The 14,719-nt window shown below is 54.4% G+C and overlaps 6 protein-coding genes and 1 non-coding gene across 7 annotated transcripts; 4 read left to right on the forward strand and 3 right to left on the reverse strand.

Moving 5' to 3' along the window:
* Window positions 1-575: 575 nt before the first annotated feature.
* Window positions 576-1,420, reverse strand: SODALDRAFT_343671 (glycoside hydrolase; the record flags this gene model as incomplete). The annotated part of the gene is made up of 1 exon (XM_028613133.1): window positions 576-1,420. One exon carries the CDS (start codon window positions 1,418-1,420, stop codon window positions 695-697), a length of 726 nt encoding a protein of 241 aa, XP_028467406.1. The 3' UTR covers window positions 576-694.
* A 2,341-nt stretch (window positions 1,421-3,761) lies between these two features.
* Window positions 3,762-4,492, forward strand: SODALDRAFT_322973 (hypothetical protein; the record flags this gene model as incomplete). Its single annotated transcript, XM_028609776.1, has 3 exons — window positions 3,762-3,931; window positions 4,026-4,276; window positions 4,311-4,492. The coding sequence occupies 3 exons, from the start codon at window positions 3,762-3,764 to the stop codon at window positions 4,490-4,492; spliced, it is 603 nt and encodes a 200-aa protein (XP_028467407.1).
* Window positions 4,493-5,517: 1,025 nt separating this feature from the next.
* Window positions 5,518-6,856, forward strand: SODALDRAFT_331713 (ricin B lectin:Parallel beta-helix). The gene has a single exon (XM_028611519.1). The coding sequence runs from the start codon at window positions 5,645-5,647 to the stop codon at window positions 6,707-6,709; it is 1,065 nt and encodes a 354-aa protein (XP_028467408.1). The 5' UTR covers window positions 5,518-5,644; the 3' UTR covers window positions 6,710-6,856.
* Window positions 6,857-7,037: 181 nt separating this feature from the next.
* Window positions 7,038-9,039, reverse strand: SODALDRAFT_134131 (exo-rhamnogalacturonase B). The gene is made up of 2 exons (XM_028606728.1): window positions 8,956-9,039; window positions 7,038-8,784 (listed from the first exon to the last, which is right to left on the reverse strand). Exon 2 carries the CDS (start codon window positions 8,584-8,586, stop codon window positions 7,165-7,167), a length of 1,422 nt encoding a protein of 473 aa, XP_028467409.1. The 5' UTR covers window positions 8,587-8,784; window positions 8,956-9,039; the 3' UTR covers window positions 7,038-7,164.
* On the reverse strand, window positions 8,636-10,640 carry SODALDRAFT_358009 (hypothetical protein; the record flags this gene model as incomplete). Its single annotated transcript, XM_028614059.1, has 3 exons — window positions 8,636-8,744; window positions 9,982-10,466; window positions 10,530-10,640. 3 exons carry the CDS (start codon window positions 10,638-10,640, stop codon window positions 8,636-8,638), a joined length of 705 nt encoding a protein of 234 aa, XP_028467410.1.
* SODALDRAFT_t78 lies at window positions 9,588-9,659 on the forward strand. Its single transcript has one exon. It is a non-coding gene; the product is annotated as a tRNA-Ala (tRNA).
* Window positions 10,641-12,041: 1,401 nt separating the features above from the next.
* SODALDRAFT_273461 (alcohol dehydrogenase) lies at window positions 12,042-14,507 on the forward strand (the record flags this gene model as incomplete). Its single annotated transcript, XM_028607900.1, has 9 exons — window positions 12,042-12,177; window positions 12,263-12,397; window positions 12,473-12,544; window positions 12,617-12,753; window positions 12,821-13,294; window positions 13,376-13,503; window positions 13,526-13,628; window positions 13,687-13,998; window positions 14,109-14,507. 9 exons carry the CDS (start codon window positions 12,042-12,044, stop codon window positions 14,505-14,507), a joined length of 1,896 nt encoding a protein of 631 aa, XP_028467411.1.
* Window positions 14,508-14,719: the final 212 nt, after the last annotated feature.

The raw sequence follows: 14,719 nt of genomic DNA on the forward strand, positions 1-14,719 counted from the left end.
GGCTTGGCCTGGTAGCCAAGACACTAAGAGCCAACCCCGTCCATGATAGATGAGGAAATAGAGTAGAAAACAGCTGTCAATGAAAGCTTGGCGTGTTGATATTAGGGGCAAAGCTGTCTCGTGCAATGTTGTTCTTTCTATAGTAAGTAGGGGGGTAAGAGGTAAGGGGTAAGGGGCATCCCTCTGCTCCCAATGGGGCCGTGTAGGACAATATATTGATGCTGGTACAGTCCTACCATAGTGTCCGCAGATATTGCGGGCTTCAATACAGTCGTGAGAGAATACTGAAACAGGATTCGTTATTGTTGGACATTTGATGGGAAGCCAGTCTGAGATTGGGCGGTTGTCCTACTATCAGATGTATATAATCACATGCATTGAGCCGGTGGAGGACACTTGGAATTAGCAATGGCATAAGCACAACATGAGCACGAAGAAAAGCAAAGTATCTTATGGATGGTACGTAGTTTGTAAGACGTCCATTCATGACTGTCTTGATGCTATGTAAATGTACGGTTGAACTGAATGTATGCACAGGAATTGAAGTTACAATATGCGACGGGAAGATCAAAAGTTGCACGTGTCCAGCAGGCCGGCTTCCCGGCTTGGTCCAGTCCATGCCGAAACCAATCCAAGGCCCAGCCTGATTTCTTCCCATGTCTCGTTATCATCGTCTCATATCGTCGACGACCACTTAGCCCTGCCACAGAGGGGGGCCGGGCATGGGGTACGAGTCGAAGTTCTGGTACAGGTTGAAGACGATGCCAGGGTCATTGGCAGTGTAGAAGGAAGTGGCAGGGACGCCGTTCGGGGTGGCGGAGCCGGAGCCAGTGACCTCGAGGTTGATGCACTGGGGGTAGGACTGGGCGCCGTTGGGCTGGCCGCCGGAGTGGAGGGCGATGATCTCGTGGCGGAGGACGTAGCCGCCGGGGGCGAGGTTGCTGGGGATCTGGACGGTCCAGGAGTTGCCGTTGGCGATCAGCTCGTCGGCGGCCCAGTGTCCCGGGTTGCTGCCCTCGAGGAGGCCACTCTCGGCGATCTTGACGAAGGAGAGCGAGCCCGGGCTGACGGACGAGCAGTCGCCGTTGCAGGGCGCGATGTAGTCGATGACGGGGCCCTTGTGCGACTCCGGCCAGGTGTCCCACTGGAGGGTGACGCTGGAGCCAGCGGAGACGACGGCGGCGTTGTTGGCCGGGCGGCCGCTCTTGTGACAGGCAATGTCGGGGCTGCCGTAGGAGTTGGGCTCGACGAAGCCGTTGTCCTGGTTGTTGGCGGACCAGCCGACGGCGTCGGCGGGGGCGCCGTGGGGGATGCCGCCCGAGTAGGTGACGCCGTCGGCGGTGACGGACTGGACGTGACCGTGGGCGCTGACGGCAGCGGCAAAGGAGAGGGCCGAAACGGCGGCAGCAAGACGAGCCATTGTGAAGGTTGTGTTCGTCTTTGTGAAAGAAGAAGGATGGGAAGAAATAGACACGGACCGGCCCGAGAGGATTGGACTTTTGACTTTATGTTGGTTGCTGAAGTGCCTGAGGAGAGGAAAAGATATAAGACAGTTAGGGTTGACGATGTCGAGGTCTATTTATACTTGAATCTCAACTCGATGGACCACTATTTGACAACCATCGTCTGCCATCCCCCCTGTCGAAGAATCCCAGCCTCCGGGGTAGCCGTACCTTGGCCCTTGTGAACTGCCGTCACAGGGCAAGATCGGAGGGTTCTACGCGGCACTGGCTCTTTAGCCGTAGACTGTAATCCGGAGCTAGTAAGCCGACAACTTACAAGTTAGGATCCAAGATTCCCAGTGGTCTTCCCTGTACGGGCAACCCCCTGGCAGCGGTTTCGAGAAGGCCCATCATCCATGGCCCCATGACAGCCTCGCGATCGTCGTCGCTCAGCATCGGAGTCTCAGTGGCGGACGATCTCGGACGTGGTTCACGGCAACGGAATACCTGGCCGTAAGTCCGGGGTCAGGGGGCGACGATCTTTTCCTGGGTCAACCACAGCGGAAGATTCACGACCGAGACGATGGTGACGATCTTCCCCTGTTTCAAGGTTATGTACCGTATTTCAAATTGATGAAAGCGGGGGAAATAACATGAAGGCAAATAATCCTGTTCATATTTCGAAGGGCCTCTTTCTATTTTTTTCTGGTTCAGTTTCAGGAAGCGCTGTCCTCGATGAGAGCGGCTCCGATGCGTATTCCTGAATCAGGTTGTCGTGCCCGATGGACCCCGGCACACGCCGCGCGGGTCACCTGCATGAATTCCGATTACTCCTAATGACCTTGCATTACGGTCCTTGTCATAGGTAAGGTAGTTTATATTAGGGCAATGGTGAAATGCCGCACTCCAGCCGAATCAAGCCATGGCTTCCCGCAGAATTGGCTGACAGCTCAGGGAAAGCCGGGCACAGCTGCAACACCACGTCATCGTCTTCATTTATTTTTATGAATTCCGTCCCATATCACGGCTTTCAAGTTGTCTGGTGACCGTCGCACGATTTCTTCTTGATACTGTGCACCGAGAAGGACTGACGATCACTCTTTAACCTTGACCCGGCCCCTGGCTGTGTCAAGGGCTGAAGAAACGACTGGACACACCCACGTCTTTTTTTCGCCGGATTTTCACCGTCACTCTACTCCCCGGAATCTGCTTCCACTTACAGTTCCAGAGCTATCTGTTCCTATCGTGAAGTAGCCCAATTGCGTCATAGGCCGGAGTCCTCGCGGAGATGTGAGCCGGTCGTCTGTTATTTGCTTCGCACGCAAGCCCTCGTCAGGCTCGTCTTTCAACACACGCAACCCTTGGGAGCCAAGTCCTGGTTTAAGCGGATCTCATTATATGCAGTGGATATGGAGCATAATGTCTTCTCGTGCCCCCAAACTTCCCCCTGACGTCTCAGAATGAGTGTAATTGTGTAAGTCCCAGGACCCCCTTCCCCTCATATCATCAATTTATAGATCCTACGAATATTCTTACAACTGCAGCTAACTCTTTCATCGTATGCTGTATGATCTGACTGTGGTCGCTCCGAATAGAGCTTGAGCTGTAGCACACATGCAGTGCATCTCATCGACCTCGAGTAGTTGAGACAAGTCGATCTTGATCTACAGGCACACATGCAGCAGTGTTGCTCATCAGTCGGATGTCAGGGCTTTCTGGCCTGTAAATCGTATCATATGCAGATCATTGTCATGGAATTGAAAAGTTATCGCTATGTTCTCTCAGCTTCAATTCTCAGCTTGCTTCATGTTGCATATCTTTGGTTCAACCAGCTTGAAGCAACGCTTCACGAGCCTCGACGAAGTCTGAGTCCTGACACCCAACTCGCACGTCTTTTGGAAATGATGTTGCCACCCCATTGCGCTCATTGAATTAAGACTACATGTAGCCGTTGGAGTACTGAAATCACCTTCTGAAGCACTCAGTGCTGTGTTTATATGCTCTCCCAGTGACCCTGAACCCCTTTTATGGCACATGACACTGCAGCGAACTTCGGCTAATCGTCTCTCCCCCATGCGCCTGGTGTCTTCAATAGCATTCATGTTCCCTTCATATATGCTAATTAAGTCACTGCCTGACAAGCACTGGCATGAGTCGAGCGGCGTGTCGACGACTACCATCTTCCCTCCATCGTAGACCGTACCGTCCGCGGCCTTCCACTTGACATCCGAGAAGCCAGGAAGATAGACCTCTTGCACCCACCGCCTGATTAGGATACAGAACCGGAGCAACAAGTTACTTGGGCCCGTACATATACTGATGCTCAATCCTCCGGCAATCGTGATCCGGGAAGTCGTAGAAAAGAGGTCGTATAACGGGGGTCTCCAAACTCGTGTGCCGCCTTCTGTCTACGTCAACCTCTGCTGGGCCAAGGGCCAGTTCCTGGCCTCGGGCGTGCTGCGGGGCATGCTGCAGTACGACTCGGAGTGGTCCTGACTCCTGGCGGGTCCCCATCGCCATCCAGTGGATATGGCCTATTCCCATCATGGTGGAGAGGTCGTTGCTGGCTTTGTCGAGCCGCAGTACCAAACAGGTCCAGGCCACGCTCGCGCAGTTGCGCCACACGATCCAGCTCGAGTCGGGCATCCAGTCGGATTCGAGCTACCGCGACTGTTATGGCCTTTGTCGGGACGTGCGTTTCGTGGATCGATCCTGCTTTCCTACTTTGGGGCGCCGCACGCTGTACGCCGGGGGTATCGCCGCCGCCAGCGCCTCCTTACTGGTGGTCGGTATCCTCTCGGCCGCTGCGGCCAGGGTTAACGCTTCAATTCGCAGTGGGCGCAGGTGGCCTTCGTGTTGGTATGAAAGCTCACAGCATCTACTCCATGACTGTTGGCCCTATCTGCTACGCCATCATTTCCGAGACGTTAGCGGTGCGGCTACGGCCACAGACGGTCGTCAATGCGCGGAGTCCGTACGCCGTGACGCAGATCCTTGCCAATGTGCTGAACCATTACATACTCAACCCGATCGAATGGAACAGGCATTGAGGGGAGGGCGCACCGGGATTCTCTGGGCCGGCACGGCGGCATGCGTCGCCACGTGGTCATTCTTCCGGTTGCCGGAGACCAAGGGCCGGACCTATGAGGAGCTGGATTTGCTCTTCCATAAAAGAGTGAGCGCGTTTTAGGGACACGCATGTTGATCCGTATGCCGATCGAGTTGTCGAGCGCTGGGCGTAGGACATACCGAATAGTCGGTAGGATTGTTGGACCGTGAGGTGTGAATGGGTGTCCGAATAGGGGGGGTTGCCTCGACTCCCACTGTCCCACTATCCCACACATTACACGACCGTCGACTTCCCTTCAGTTGGTCGTGTAAGTGAAATCCTCACCTGTTAACTTAGCGTGAGCCACGAACTTGAAAGCTTTCCTGGGGAAAGCCTGAAGTATTCGCTGTTAGATAGTTGATGACACGGGGGAGAAGTGATGCGATACGCACAGCATGGCCAAGGGCATCCAGAGCCCCGGTTGTTCGGCTTGTTCTCGACTCAGGATGTCCCGAATCGTCAGTAATGCTACCCCAGGTGAGGGAGACAAGACCAGCCTGTAATCTACTCGCTTGAGTCGCTTCATTGCTTTGCCGAACCCCAGCTATATGCAGTAATAACCCCGCGAACCCCGGCCTCCCCGCTTCCGGCACCGTAACAGGATCGGGAGTTGCAGCGACAAGCAACAGGGTTACAGGGGTCATCAACTCTACCCCAACCGCACCACTTACCAATTTACCGTCTAATATAAGCATCGCAGTATATACCGGGACGGGATTAGTGCCTTTCTGAAACATTCCACGGAAGGCTATCTCCCGTCTCTTAGTGATATTATAGCGGCGTATACAGAGAGCGATTGGTGGATGAAGTTGTATTTTATATGCATGTGAGAGTAGGACTCAGTTTCCTGTAGGGCTCTTGGTATGGAAACCTCATAGACCAGAAGGCAACTCGACCAGGTTCGATCACACCCCCTTCATGCCGATCCAAGGTTGTTCAACGTGTCTATAGACCTTGTATATATAGCATGCCACTCGCCTGCCACGCCTGACAATGTCGATCACCAGCAGGTCCAGAACCGAACCAAGGCCAAGCACCCCCTGACTCCCTGAGACAACTACCCCTTAAAATCGGGGCAAGACACACCATAACCATGAAGCCGCTCTCCCTTTTCGCCTCCGCGCTGGCCCTCGTGTCGTCCGTGTCCGCCCAGTGCGGCGCAGGCTCGCCAGACGCCACCGTAACCGGCAACCCGGGCAACTACCGAACCACCCGGCACGGCCAGACCCTCTACACGGGGGGCGACTACCGGCTCGCAATCCAGACGGCGCTCGACAACATCGGCGGCGGCCAGCGCGTCGCGGTCCACGCGTCTGGGAACCTCGGCGCCAACACCATCAGCATCAGCAGCGGCAAGATCTTCGAAGGATGCGGCACCATCGATACGGGCAACCGCAACGGCCGCGGCGCCATCGAATCCATCAACACGCAGAACGTGCAGATCCCCTACCTCCGCATGACCGGCAACCCGTACTTCGGCCTGCGCTTCTCCGGCACCTCCGGCCTCTTCCTCGGCGAGATCACCCTGAACCTGTGGGGCGGGATGGGCATCCGCTTCGACCGCGACGGGGCGCATAACTCCAACGTCCGCATGAACTCCGTCACGGTGACGGGGGCGAGTAGCCACGCCGTCGAGGTGTGGAACATCAACGGGTTGAACATCGGGCAGGTCATCGCCCGGGACGTCGGCCAGTCGGGACTGCTGATCCAGAACTCGCAGAACGTCGAGGTTGGGCTTGTGGATGGTTACAACGTCGCTTCGGGGACCGGATACGCCACGCTGCGGTTCGCGAACCGGAACGGCCGGAACCCGAACGGAAACTACAACACCAATGTCTGGGTCAACCAGGTCATCTCGCGGGGCGGTGGTCGCGGCATCTTCTGCGTTTCTGAATCCGGCGGCGCCGTCATCCAGAATGTCCAGCTGGAGAACAACGGCAACAACGCTGTCTTGATTGAGAACTGCTACAACCTTTCCATTCGGGGTGGTCGCGTCAACGGAGGCGGCGAGGTTCGTGTTGCTGCCCGAAGCGAGTTTGCCAACAACCGAGACCTCTGGATCACTATGGAGGTCAACAACAACTCTGTCCGCGAGTCTCCTTGTGGTCAGAACGTTAACTGGAATATTTGGGGCAATGCTCGGATGAATGTGTGCTAAGCTCAGAGCTTGGGGCCCAGGGGTCGCCCATGCTTCCGCTTATGATATCCTTCGCCGGCGGACTTTGTTCACACGGACTATCTGGTCAATACGAGGCTCTTCAGCCGTTTAGTTTATTGCAGAAATATTGTGAATCAAATCCTGTACATACAGTCTCCAGACTCCAGCTTTGAAGCGGAGAGAAATATAATATATCTGGATAAATATGTCTTATACGGGCACCTTGGGGACAACTTCATAAGTGTTTGTTTGCATTAAGAATTGAAGACTATTGACTAGATTACTTGTGTTTGGATCGTCAATGATCAAAGTTCTTTGCATCCTTTTTGTCTCCAACTACATCAAATCGACAATATCTTGACCCCTCCTGCAGTAGTTCAGACAGTCACTTCTTGCCTGTGATCTACCGCCTCCAAGATGCCATCAGATGGACAGATAGATCTCGTGCTGCCACTTCAACGTAGATCCACTCCAGGAGAGATATCCCTTTCTCTCGAGTCCTCCCTCGCCTCCGTATTCTCGATATCCGTACAGTTAAAACCGGCATAACGGTTCACATTATTACAACGCCACCGATTCAACACCTCGTCCGTCTCGGGGTTCCTTACATCCCACTTCTTGACCACAATATTCGAACACCCGCCAGCGGCCGCACTACACACGAACCGCCCCCCAAACCGCACATTCTCGCCCGCGTATCCCGTTATATTCTTGAAAACAAAGTCGGAAATCTTAAACCGGGAGGTGTCGCAAAACTCGCCACTCCGCCCGATGTACGACTCGCACTGCCAAAAGTGCAGCGGGTTATCTCGTGTCCTGTCGAGGACAATGTCCTCGAACAAGATCTGATGCGCATGGCCGGTGCCCCCGCCGCCTCCGTTCGGCGGATACCCAATCTGCAACCCCGTCCACGTCTTGACGTTCGTGATCCGAATGGGGTTGTGCATGGTGATGTTCCTGACATGGAACCCTCGAATCTCCTCATGCTGGCCGAGGAACTGGCCCATGGACCCGACAGCAATACCGGCGCCGTTCCACAGCTCGGAATCGTAGAAGCGGATGTTCGTCGAGTTCGCCTTGAGCGCGATGGCGTCGTCGCCGTTATCCACCCGCCAGCGCGAGAACGTGATGTTGTCGCTATACATGGTATCCGCGCCGTCCGTGTTCAGGGTATTCCACTGCGACGTCGACGTGCTATTGACATAGATATCGTCCAACACGATGTTGAACGCCCGCTGTAAAGTCATGGTCCACATCTGGCTCTGCACGAACCGCAGCCCGCGGAGCACCGAGTCGCGGATATCGACGAGGTGGATGTTCATCGGCCGCCGGGGCGCGTTGCCGCGGTTTCGGTTCCAGTCGTACCACGCCTGGCCGTTGCCGTCCATGGTGCCGACGCCGTGGCCGTTCCAGATGACGTGGCGGCCGCCAAAGTTCCACACGGTGGATTGGTTCTGGAACCCGATGGGCATGGAGACGCTGAGCCAGTAGTCGATGTCGTCGCTCCAGAGGAGACGGCCGTATTGCTCGATGACCACGTTGTGGAGGTGCGTCGTGTTCATGGGGCTGTTGATGTGGTAGACGGGGCCCGGGAGGACGATGATGCTGTTTCGGCGGCAGCGGCGGTTGAAGGTTCGCAGGAGGGCTGGGACGTCGTCTCCGTCTCGGGGGTGCGGTCTCAGGTGGCAGAGCCTTCGTCCCGAGGAGGCGGCTTTGGCGGTCCAGTATTCGATGTCTGGGACGTCGACATCGGGGAGGGGATCTTGGGGGAGGCTTGGTGATACTGCTGGGTCGGGGTCCAAGGTGGCAAGGGAGACGAGTTGGAGGGACAATATGGCCCAGACAAGCGCCGACAGGCTTAGGCGATGATGCATCATGGGGTATTCAACGCAAGATGAGGATAAGGTAATGAAAGATGATGCAATTTCAGGCGGTGAGACGGTAGACGGCGAGGAAGTCTGGAGAAAGATATCTGATATCCTGTTTTAAGCAACGGGAGTGGCCCTGGAGGCTGGAGTCCTGGAGTCCTGGAGTCCTGGTGTCCTGGACTCATGGTAAACAACGGAACACAAAACCTTCACTACAGTATCAGTATAGGCCCGTGACCATTTTTGGGACACGTCAGCTCTGTGTAAGGTATATTGCAAACGAGACGGTCGCGATAGATCCTGATCCGGGACTCGGCTTTATAAGGACGGTGTAACTTGAAAGTCGTGGAAGATTAAGAGAGGGGAAAAGGGGCGTACATGTCTACTAACAAACTGTTTTATTCTTAGTGCTGATTGCTTGGACGAAATAAGCCCACTATCACATCTTCATTCCAAAACAGTGAGACCTGCTGCAGAGAGACAGGTTATCGTTCGTCTACCATCATGATGTTCGTTGTCGGACAGCCGTGTTAGGACTCGAGACTCGAGACTTGAGACTATACTTGATGATTTGGAGTATGCGACATAAGAATACGTCAAGAATGCGGGATAGTTACCTCAAGTCGTCCAGCTAACGTTGACAAATTGGCCTACCCCGCTTTTCTTTTCGTGTAGATGTGGTTGAAACCAAAGTATCTTTTCGACCCTGTATTATTTCTGCCTATCCCTCTTACGGTACCTACCTTACCCGTGAAGCTCTCGTATCCCGAATAACGAGGACTCCGTACCACGGGGGACTCGCCTAACAGAGCGGATAAACTTTGTGTTAGGCCGAGACTTGTGTCCTTTTAGTGTGCGCGAAAAGTGAAACAAAGTGATTCTTCACCCACACCCCCCAAATCTTCAACTTCGCTGCAGAAGGCCCGATACCATTTTGACCCGGGTCAGAGTAGAAGGTACATTTGTGTCACTTTCTGCAATCCCAACAACTCAACATGAGAACATCTAATGGGCGATTGGTTTAGTGGTATAACGTCTGCTTAGCATGCTGAAGGTCCCGCGTTCGATTCGCGGATTGTCCATTCTTTTTTCCTTTTTTACTTCTACGTTTCTCGGGGAGTGGCAGGTATTTTTGTCACTCTCTCGTTCTCATTCGCCATTTTCCACCCCTCCCTTATCCACTTACCCCTCTTCTATCTCTCACAAATATACCTACCCCTTACCCGTGCCCGTCCCACTTATCGGGTACCCCTTCATCCGGATGCCTACAGGCTAAAGGTCCCTAAAGTACCTTGACACTTCTTCGCCTGTCAGGGGCTGGGCGGTTGAAATTCTAGGTGGTCTTTTGTTACTGTGCGCTATTTCATGCAGTGAACGGCCCAAAACGTTAAAACTCCCACTCACAAGCTCACAGCCTCCCAATTCTCCCTAATCACATCCATAATCGCCCCGTGGTCCTCCTCCTGCGACAGCCCACTCACGACAACCACCGCCACGGTCCCCTCCACGCCGCGCACGCGGATGGGCACGCCACCGCCCTTGATAGCATAGCGACCGCCCTGCTCGCGGCTAAGGCGGAACTTGGACTCGAAGTCGTCCTCGTCCTGCTCGAACTTGCATCCGAGGAACCAGGAGCTCACGCCGAACCGCAGCACGGCGTTCCGCTTGCGCGCCGCCCAGAGCTCGTTGTCGGGCGTGATGCCGGGGCCCGTGACGGTCTGGAAGACCACCTGCGACGAGTTGGAGAGCGAGACGGAGATGAGCGTCGGCCGGCCCGCCTGCGCCAGCGGGAGGAGGCGCGCTTGCAGCAGGGTGCCGAGTTCGAGGGCGTCTTCGGTTGTGAAGCTTTCGAAGGTGTAGATGTTGCCGAGTGCGTTGAGTTCGTTAATCTGGGGGCGGCCAGACGTTAGGGATATCCAATATCTGTAGAGGGCTGGAGTTTGAGTACTCACCTCCGTAGATGGCTTCGTGATCGCCGCAGCGGGCTGAGGATCGCGCAGGGCAGCGGCTACCTGTTCGTAGCCGTACCCCGCTGGGTTCCGACGACGCCAGACTGTTGTCATGATTGTCCGACGATTGGAAGGGGGGGTGGGAGTAGACTGTGGGGGGGGAAAGGACGAGCGAATCCTGAACAAAGGGTGCACGTGGTAAAGGGGGCACGGGACAAAGAGTCGTCGCCGTTGAGTTTGTGAACGCACGGGTGAGACGAGAAAGAATCCGAATAAGGAGAAGCAAAAGATGACAGAGGGTAAGAGTTGAAGACCGGTTGAGTAATACTGTAACATCATACTCATACTAATAAAAGGTCGACTCCACCATCTCCTCCGCACTCGCTCGGAGTATTTCCATCCGTGGACCTTCGGTGAGAGGACCACAATCACATCACCCCGCCCCCTCCTATATTTGTTTTTAAAATAAAATAAAACCCCAACAGTCGCAACATTCTCGATGACGTTCTTCAACAGTGCCACGTTCTATTTGTAGTTGTCTGGCCTGGAACCGTTATAAACTCGGTCCGATTCCCAGTTAGTATTTTGCTGATAAAGTCCTTCGAGTCCTCTCATTTCAACCTGCGTCTTGTATCACCTCAAGGCTTTCATGAGTGTCTTGTATGAGTGCCTCGCCCGGTGTCAGGCTCTCACACATTATGATAAGTACCGATTCTACATTATACTCCCATCAAACTCCCTTCCACCTTACTCACCTTGCTCTGTGCCACGCATAATCCTGTGTTACACGACCTAAACTGATCTACCAGGCGTCATTGTCAGATCGCCCACCGTTGGTGGCAAGTTGCAACCCCAACTCCCGACTAGCGTGTCTTCGGTCGCCCATTCGCAACGTCATCCCCCGGATTTCACCCTCAAGTGTTGCGCCACCTCTCAGGTCGCAAGGGGATCAACATTTCGAGTTGAGACGTTGCTTACTACATAGTTTACATGGCCACCACGAAGTCTGCGTAAAGTCTACGCCGCATTATAACATATGTCCCGGGCGTTGAGCGAATAGGCGTATTCTCCGCCAGGCCGCCTAGGCCAGTTTCCGGTTTCCAGTTTCCCCGCTGGTTCCGAACCCCCGGTACCCTCGAGTCCCCAGACCATCTCCAAGATCCTACTCCAAAATAATGACGCAGTGTCGGCCTGGATGGGATGACCTTTTAATCGTGGCTATGGTGTGGAGGGTTCCTGGACCATCAACTCCCATGGTGCCCATCACAGATAGCACAGTTAAATACGGTGGAATATTCCCCGATGGAGTCTCGGACCCGTTTGCTGCATGTGGTTTTCACCTGCTATCGCGGTCGATTATTCGTGTGTTGTTTGCTTTTGTTTGTGCCCGAGGTCGACGCCCCCTGACACTCCCTGTTGTGCACTGCTGGACAAGACGGCCTTTACACACTTCAACTCGCCTCAATCGAGATTCAACTCCTTGCACCAAACGCGAAAGCGATCCATTTGCCCACCATGCTCCGACATAAGGCCAGTGTCGTCAGCACCATACTTTTGACCCTCCTGGGCATTCAGGGGTCGATCGCCCGACCCATTCAAGGTCTTGACCGAGCCCATATCCAAGAAGAATACGACTTTATCATTGCTGGAGGTGCGTTCTAGTCTGATGTTCAGTCACATCAATTCTTCACGTAAACTAACATGCATGCATCACATTAACTTTCATTCTGGGGTAGGCGGCACTGCCGGGCTGGTTGTGGCAAACCGTCTCACCGAGTCTGGCAAGTTCCGGGTTCTGGTCTTGGAAGCCGGACCTGATCCGAATGTTGTTGCGGCTTATAAGCCCTTGGGGGGCAACCAGTTGCTTGCTGGTACGATTGATGGAAACATGAACCTTTATGAGTTACCGTTACGGCCATGCGACTCACATGTATCGTCCAACACAGGTACTGCCATCGACTGGCGATTTGAGACAACACCGCAAGAGCATCTGGATGGCCGTGTCCTGACCTATCTCCGTGCGTTCTCTACTATCCTGACTATGTTGTCTTGAACTTTCCTTTCCCAAAAGGCCTGACACGATCCCCTAGGCGGCCGAGGTCTCGGCGGCAGCAGCATGATCAACGGCTTTTACTACGGCCGCGGCACCTCCACCGTCTACGACAGATGGGAGGAGCTCGGAAACCCAGGCTGGAGCTGGGAGAACGTCTGGCCGCTATTCGTCAAGGTAAAAGCCCATGGCAAGGTTTTGTTCCCTCATCGTCTCGCTCTTCGTCTTAACTCGTCTTTGTCAGGGCACCCACTTCAACCCCCAAGACCCAAGTAAAGCCTTTGACAATACGTACAAGACATGGGACCCTAAAGGCTACAGCGACGGGCCTCTCGAGATCGCATATCAGGGTTACGTTCCTGCCACAGCCATAGGTTTTATGCACGCCTGCGAAGCGGCCAACGTCCCAGTGATACACGATCACAACATGGGTAACAGCACGGGAATCAAGCAGGGCACCGCCACGCTGGATGCGAACCTTCTCCGCAGCTCGAGCTACGACGGCTACCTTAAGAAGGCTAGTCACAGGGAGAATCTCGATGTTCTGTACTATGCTCCTGTTATGCAACTCCTTACCGACAGCGAGGGAGAGACGCCCCGCGTCAGGGGGGTACAGTTTATGGACCACCCTACGGGAAGGATGTATCAGGTTCACGCTGCTAAAGAGGTTGTCGTGAGTTTGGGGGCGTTTCAGTCACCTCAACTTCTGATGGTTTCGGTATGTCTTCTGTTGAACGCTTGAAGCCTGTGCTGTCTACTTACTGAAGCTCTGCCATAACTGATGGTAATGGTATATCAGGGGTACGGACCGAAAGACACGTTGGAATACTACGGCATTGAGCCGATCGTTGTGAATGAAAACATCGGACAGCAGCAAGAACCCCCACCTTCTCTGCCATCATCCATGCTTATAATAAGACGGCATAAGTACGTACTGACTTCCTCTCAGCCTAGACGATCACAGCGTGTTCAGTATCATGGCCAAGGTCGATGACGAACACTCCACGAGCCAATACTCGGTGCAGTTTGACCTTCTTGCCGAGGCACAGGAAGTGCGTATCTCCAAGCCCTGGGCTTTCCATCGACGTCAGCCGCTGATGACCCTCGCAGGAATTCTACTCCAACGGCACTGGAGTATACACCGCGCCGTCGGGCATCACCAATGGGTTCCAGAAATTGTCCGAGCAAGAACTCATCGACATCGGGGCGGAGGGTGTGCTGGAAGCTGGCCTTTCCGACCAGTCCCACATCGAGTACCTTTACGAGTCGGTCTGGTATCCCGGCGGCCCGACGCCATACTACACGCCTCTGGCGAACGAGTCGTATATTTCCCTGACGGCGAGCAGTATGGTGGCACTCTCGCGGGGCAATGTGACGATTCGAGGAAGCTCCATGGCCCAGGCGCCAGTTATCAACCCGAATGTATGTCCTTCTTTGCCGTGCTCTTTTAAGTTTTCACTTCTTCTTCCCCTTGTTTCTTCTTCCTTCATAACCATACGGAGTAACTGTTACTGGTCCCTAACACAACTCAGTACTACGCAAACGAGACCGACCGCGCAATCGCCATCCAAGCGTTCAAGTACCTCCGCAAGATCCTCGCGCATCCGGAACTCGACAAGTTCACGAACGGCCCCCACCACGGCGAGGTGAGCCCCGGTCCGGCGGTCAGCGATGACGATGAGGACGCTATATTCGAGTATATCAAGGCCAATACCATTCCCAACTGGCATGCGTCTGCCACGAACCGGATGTTGCCGCTCGAGGACGGCGGGGTTGTGGATCCCCGCTTGAGGGTGTACGGGGTGGGCGGACTGCGGGTTGTCGACTGTAGTATTATTCCCGTGCTTCCCGATGTGAATATCGTTGGTCCTGTTTTCATGATTGGGGAGAAGGGGGCCGAGATGATTCGGCAGGATTGGGGTGATGTTTAGGCCGTTCGGGGGGGCTCCGTCCGGCCTGAAGTCGACCGACCACAGGGGACTAAAGACGACTCGCGGCCTAAGATGGATATGGTCTATTACCGGAGAGATGCCGGGGAAGGTTGTAGAGCGACTACAGCCTCAACTGGCCATAGAAAGAGGCCTAGAAAATGGAAGTACCGGGACGTCAATGTTCTTTTCAAACTGAAGGAAATCGGCCCCTT

The sequence above is a fragment of the Sodiomyces alkalinus genome (assembly GCF_003711515.1).
Source record: "Sodiomyces alkalinus F11 unplaced genomic scaffold SODALscaffold_3, whole genome shotgun sequence".
Classification (NCBI taxonomy): Eukaryota; Fungi; Ascomycota; class Sordariomycetes; order Glomerellales; family Plectosphaerellaceae; genus Sodiomyces; species Sodiomyces alkalinus.

Excerpts from the sequence above, each read along its gene's own strand:
- SODALDRAFT_331713 (XM_028611519.1), top strand. The coding sequence starts at position 5,645 with ATGAAGCCGCTCTCCCTTTTCGCCTCCGCGCTGGCCCTCGTGTCGTCC.
- SODALDRAFT_134131 (XM_028606728.1), bottom strand. The coding sequence starts at position 8,586 with ATGATGCATCATCGCCTAAGCCTGTCGGCGCTTGTCTGGGCCATATTG.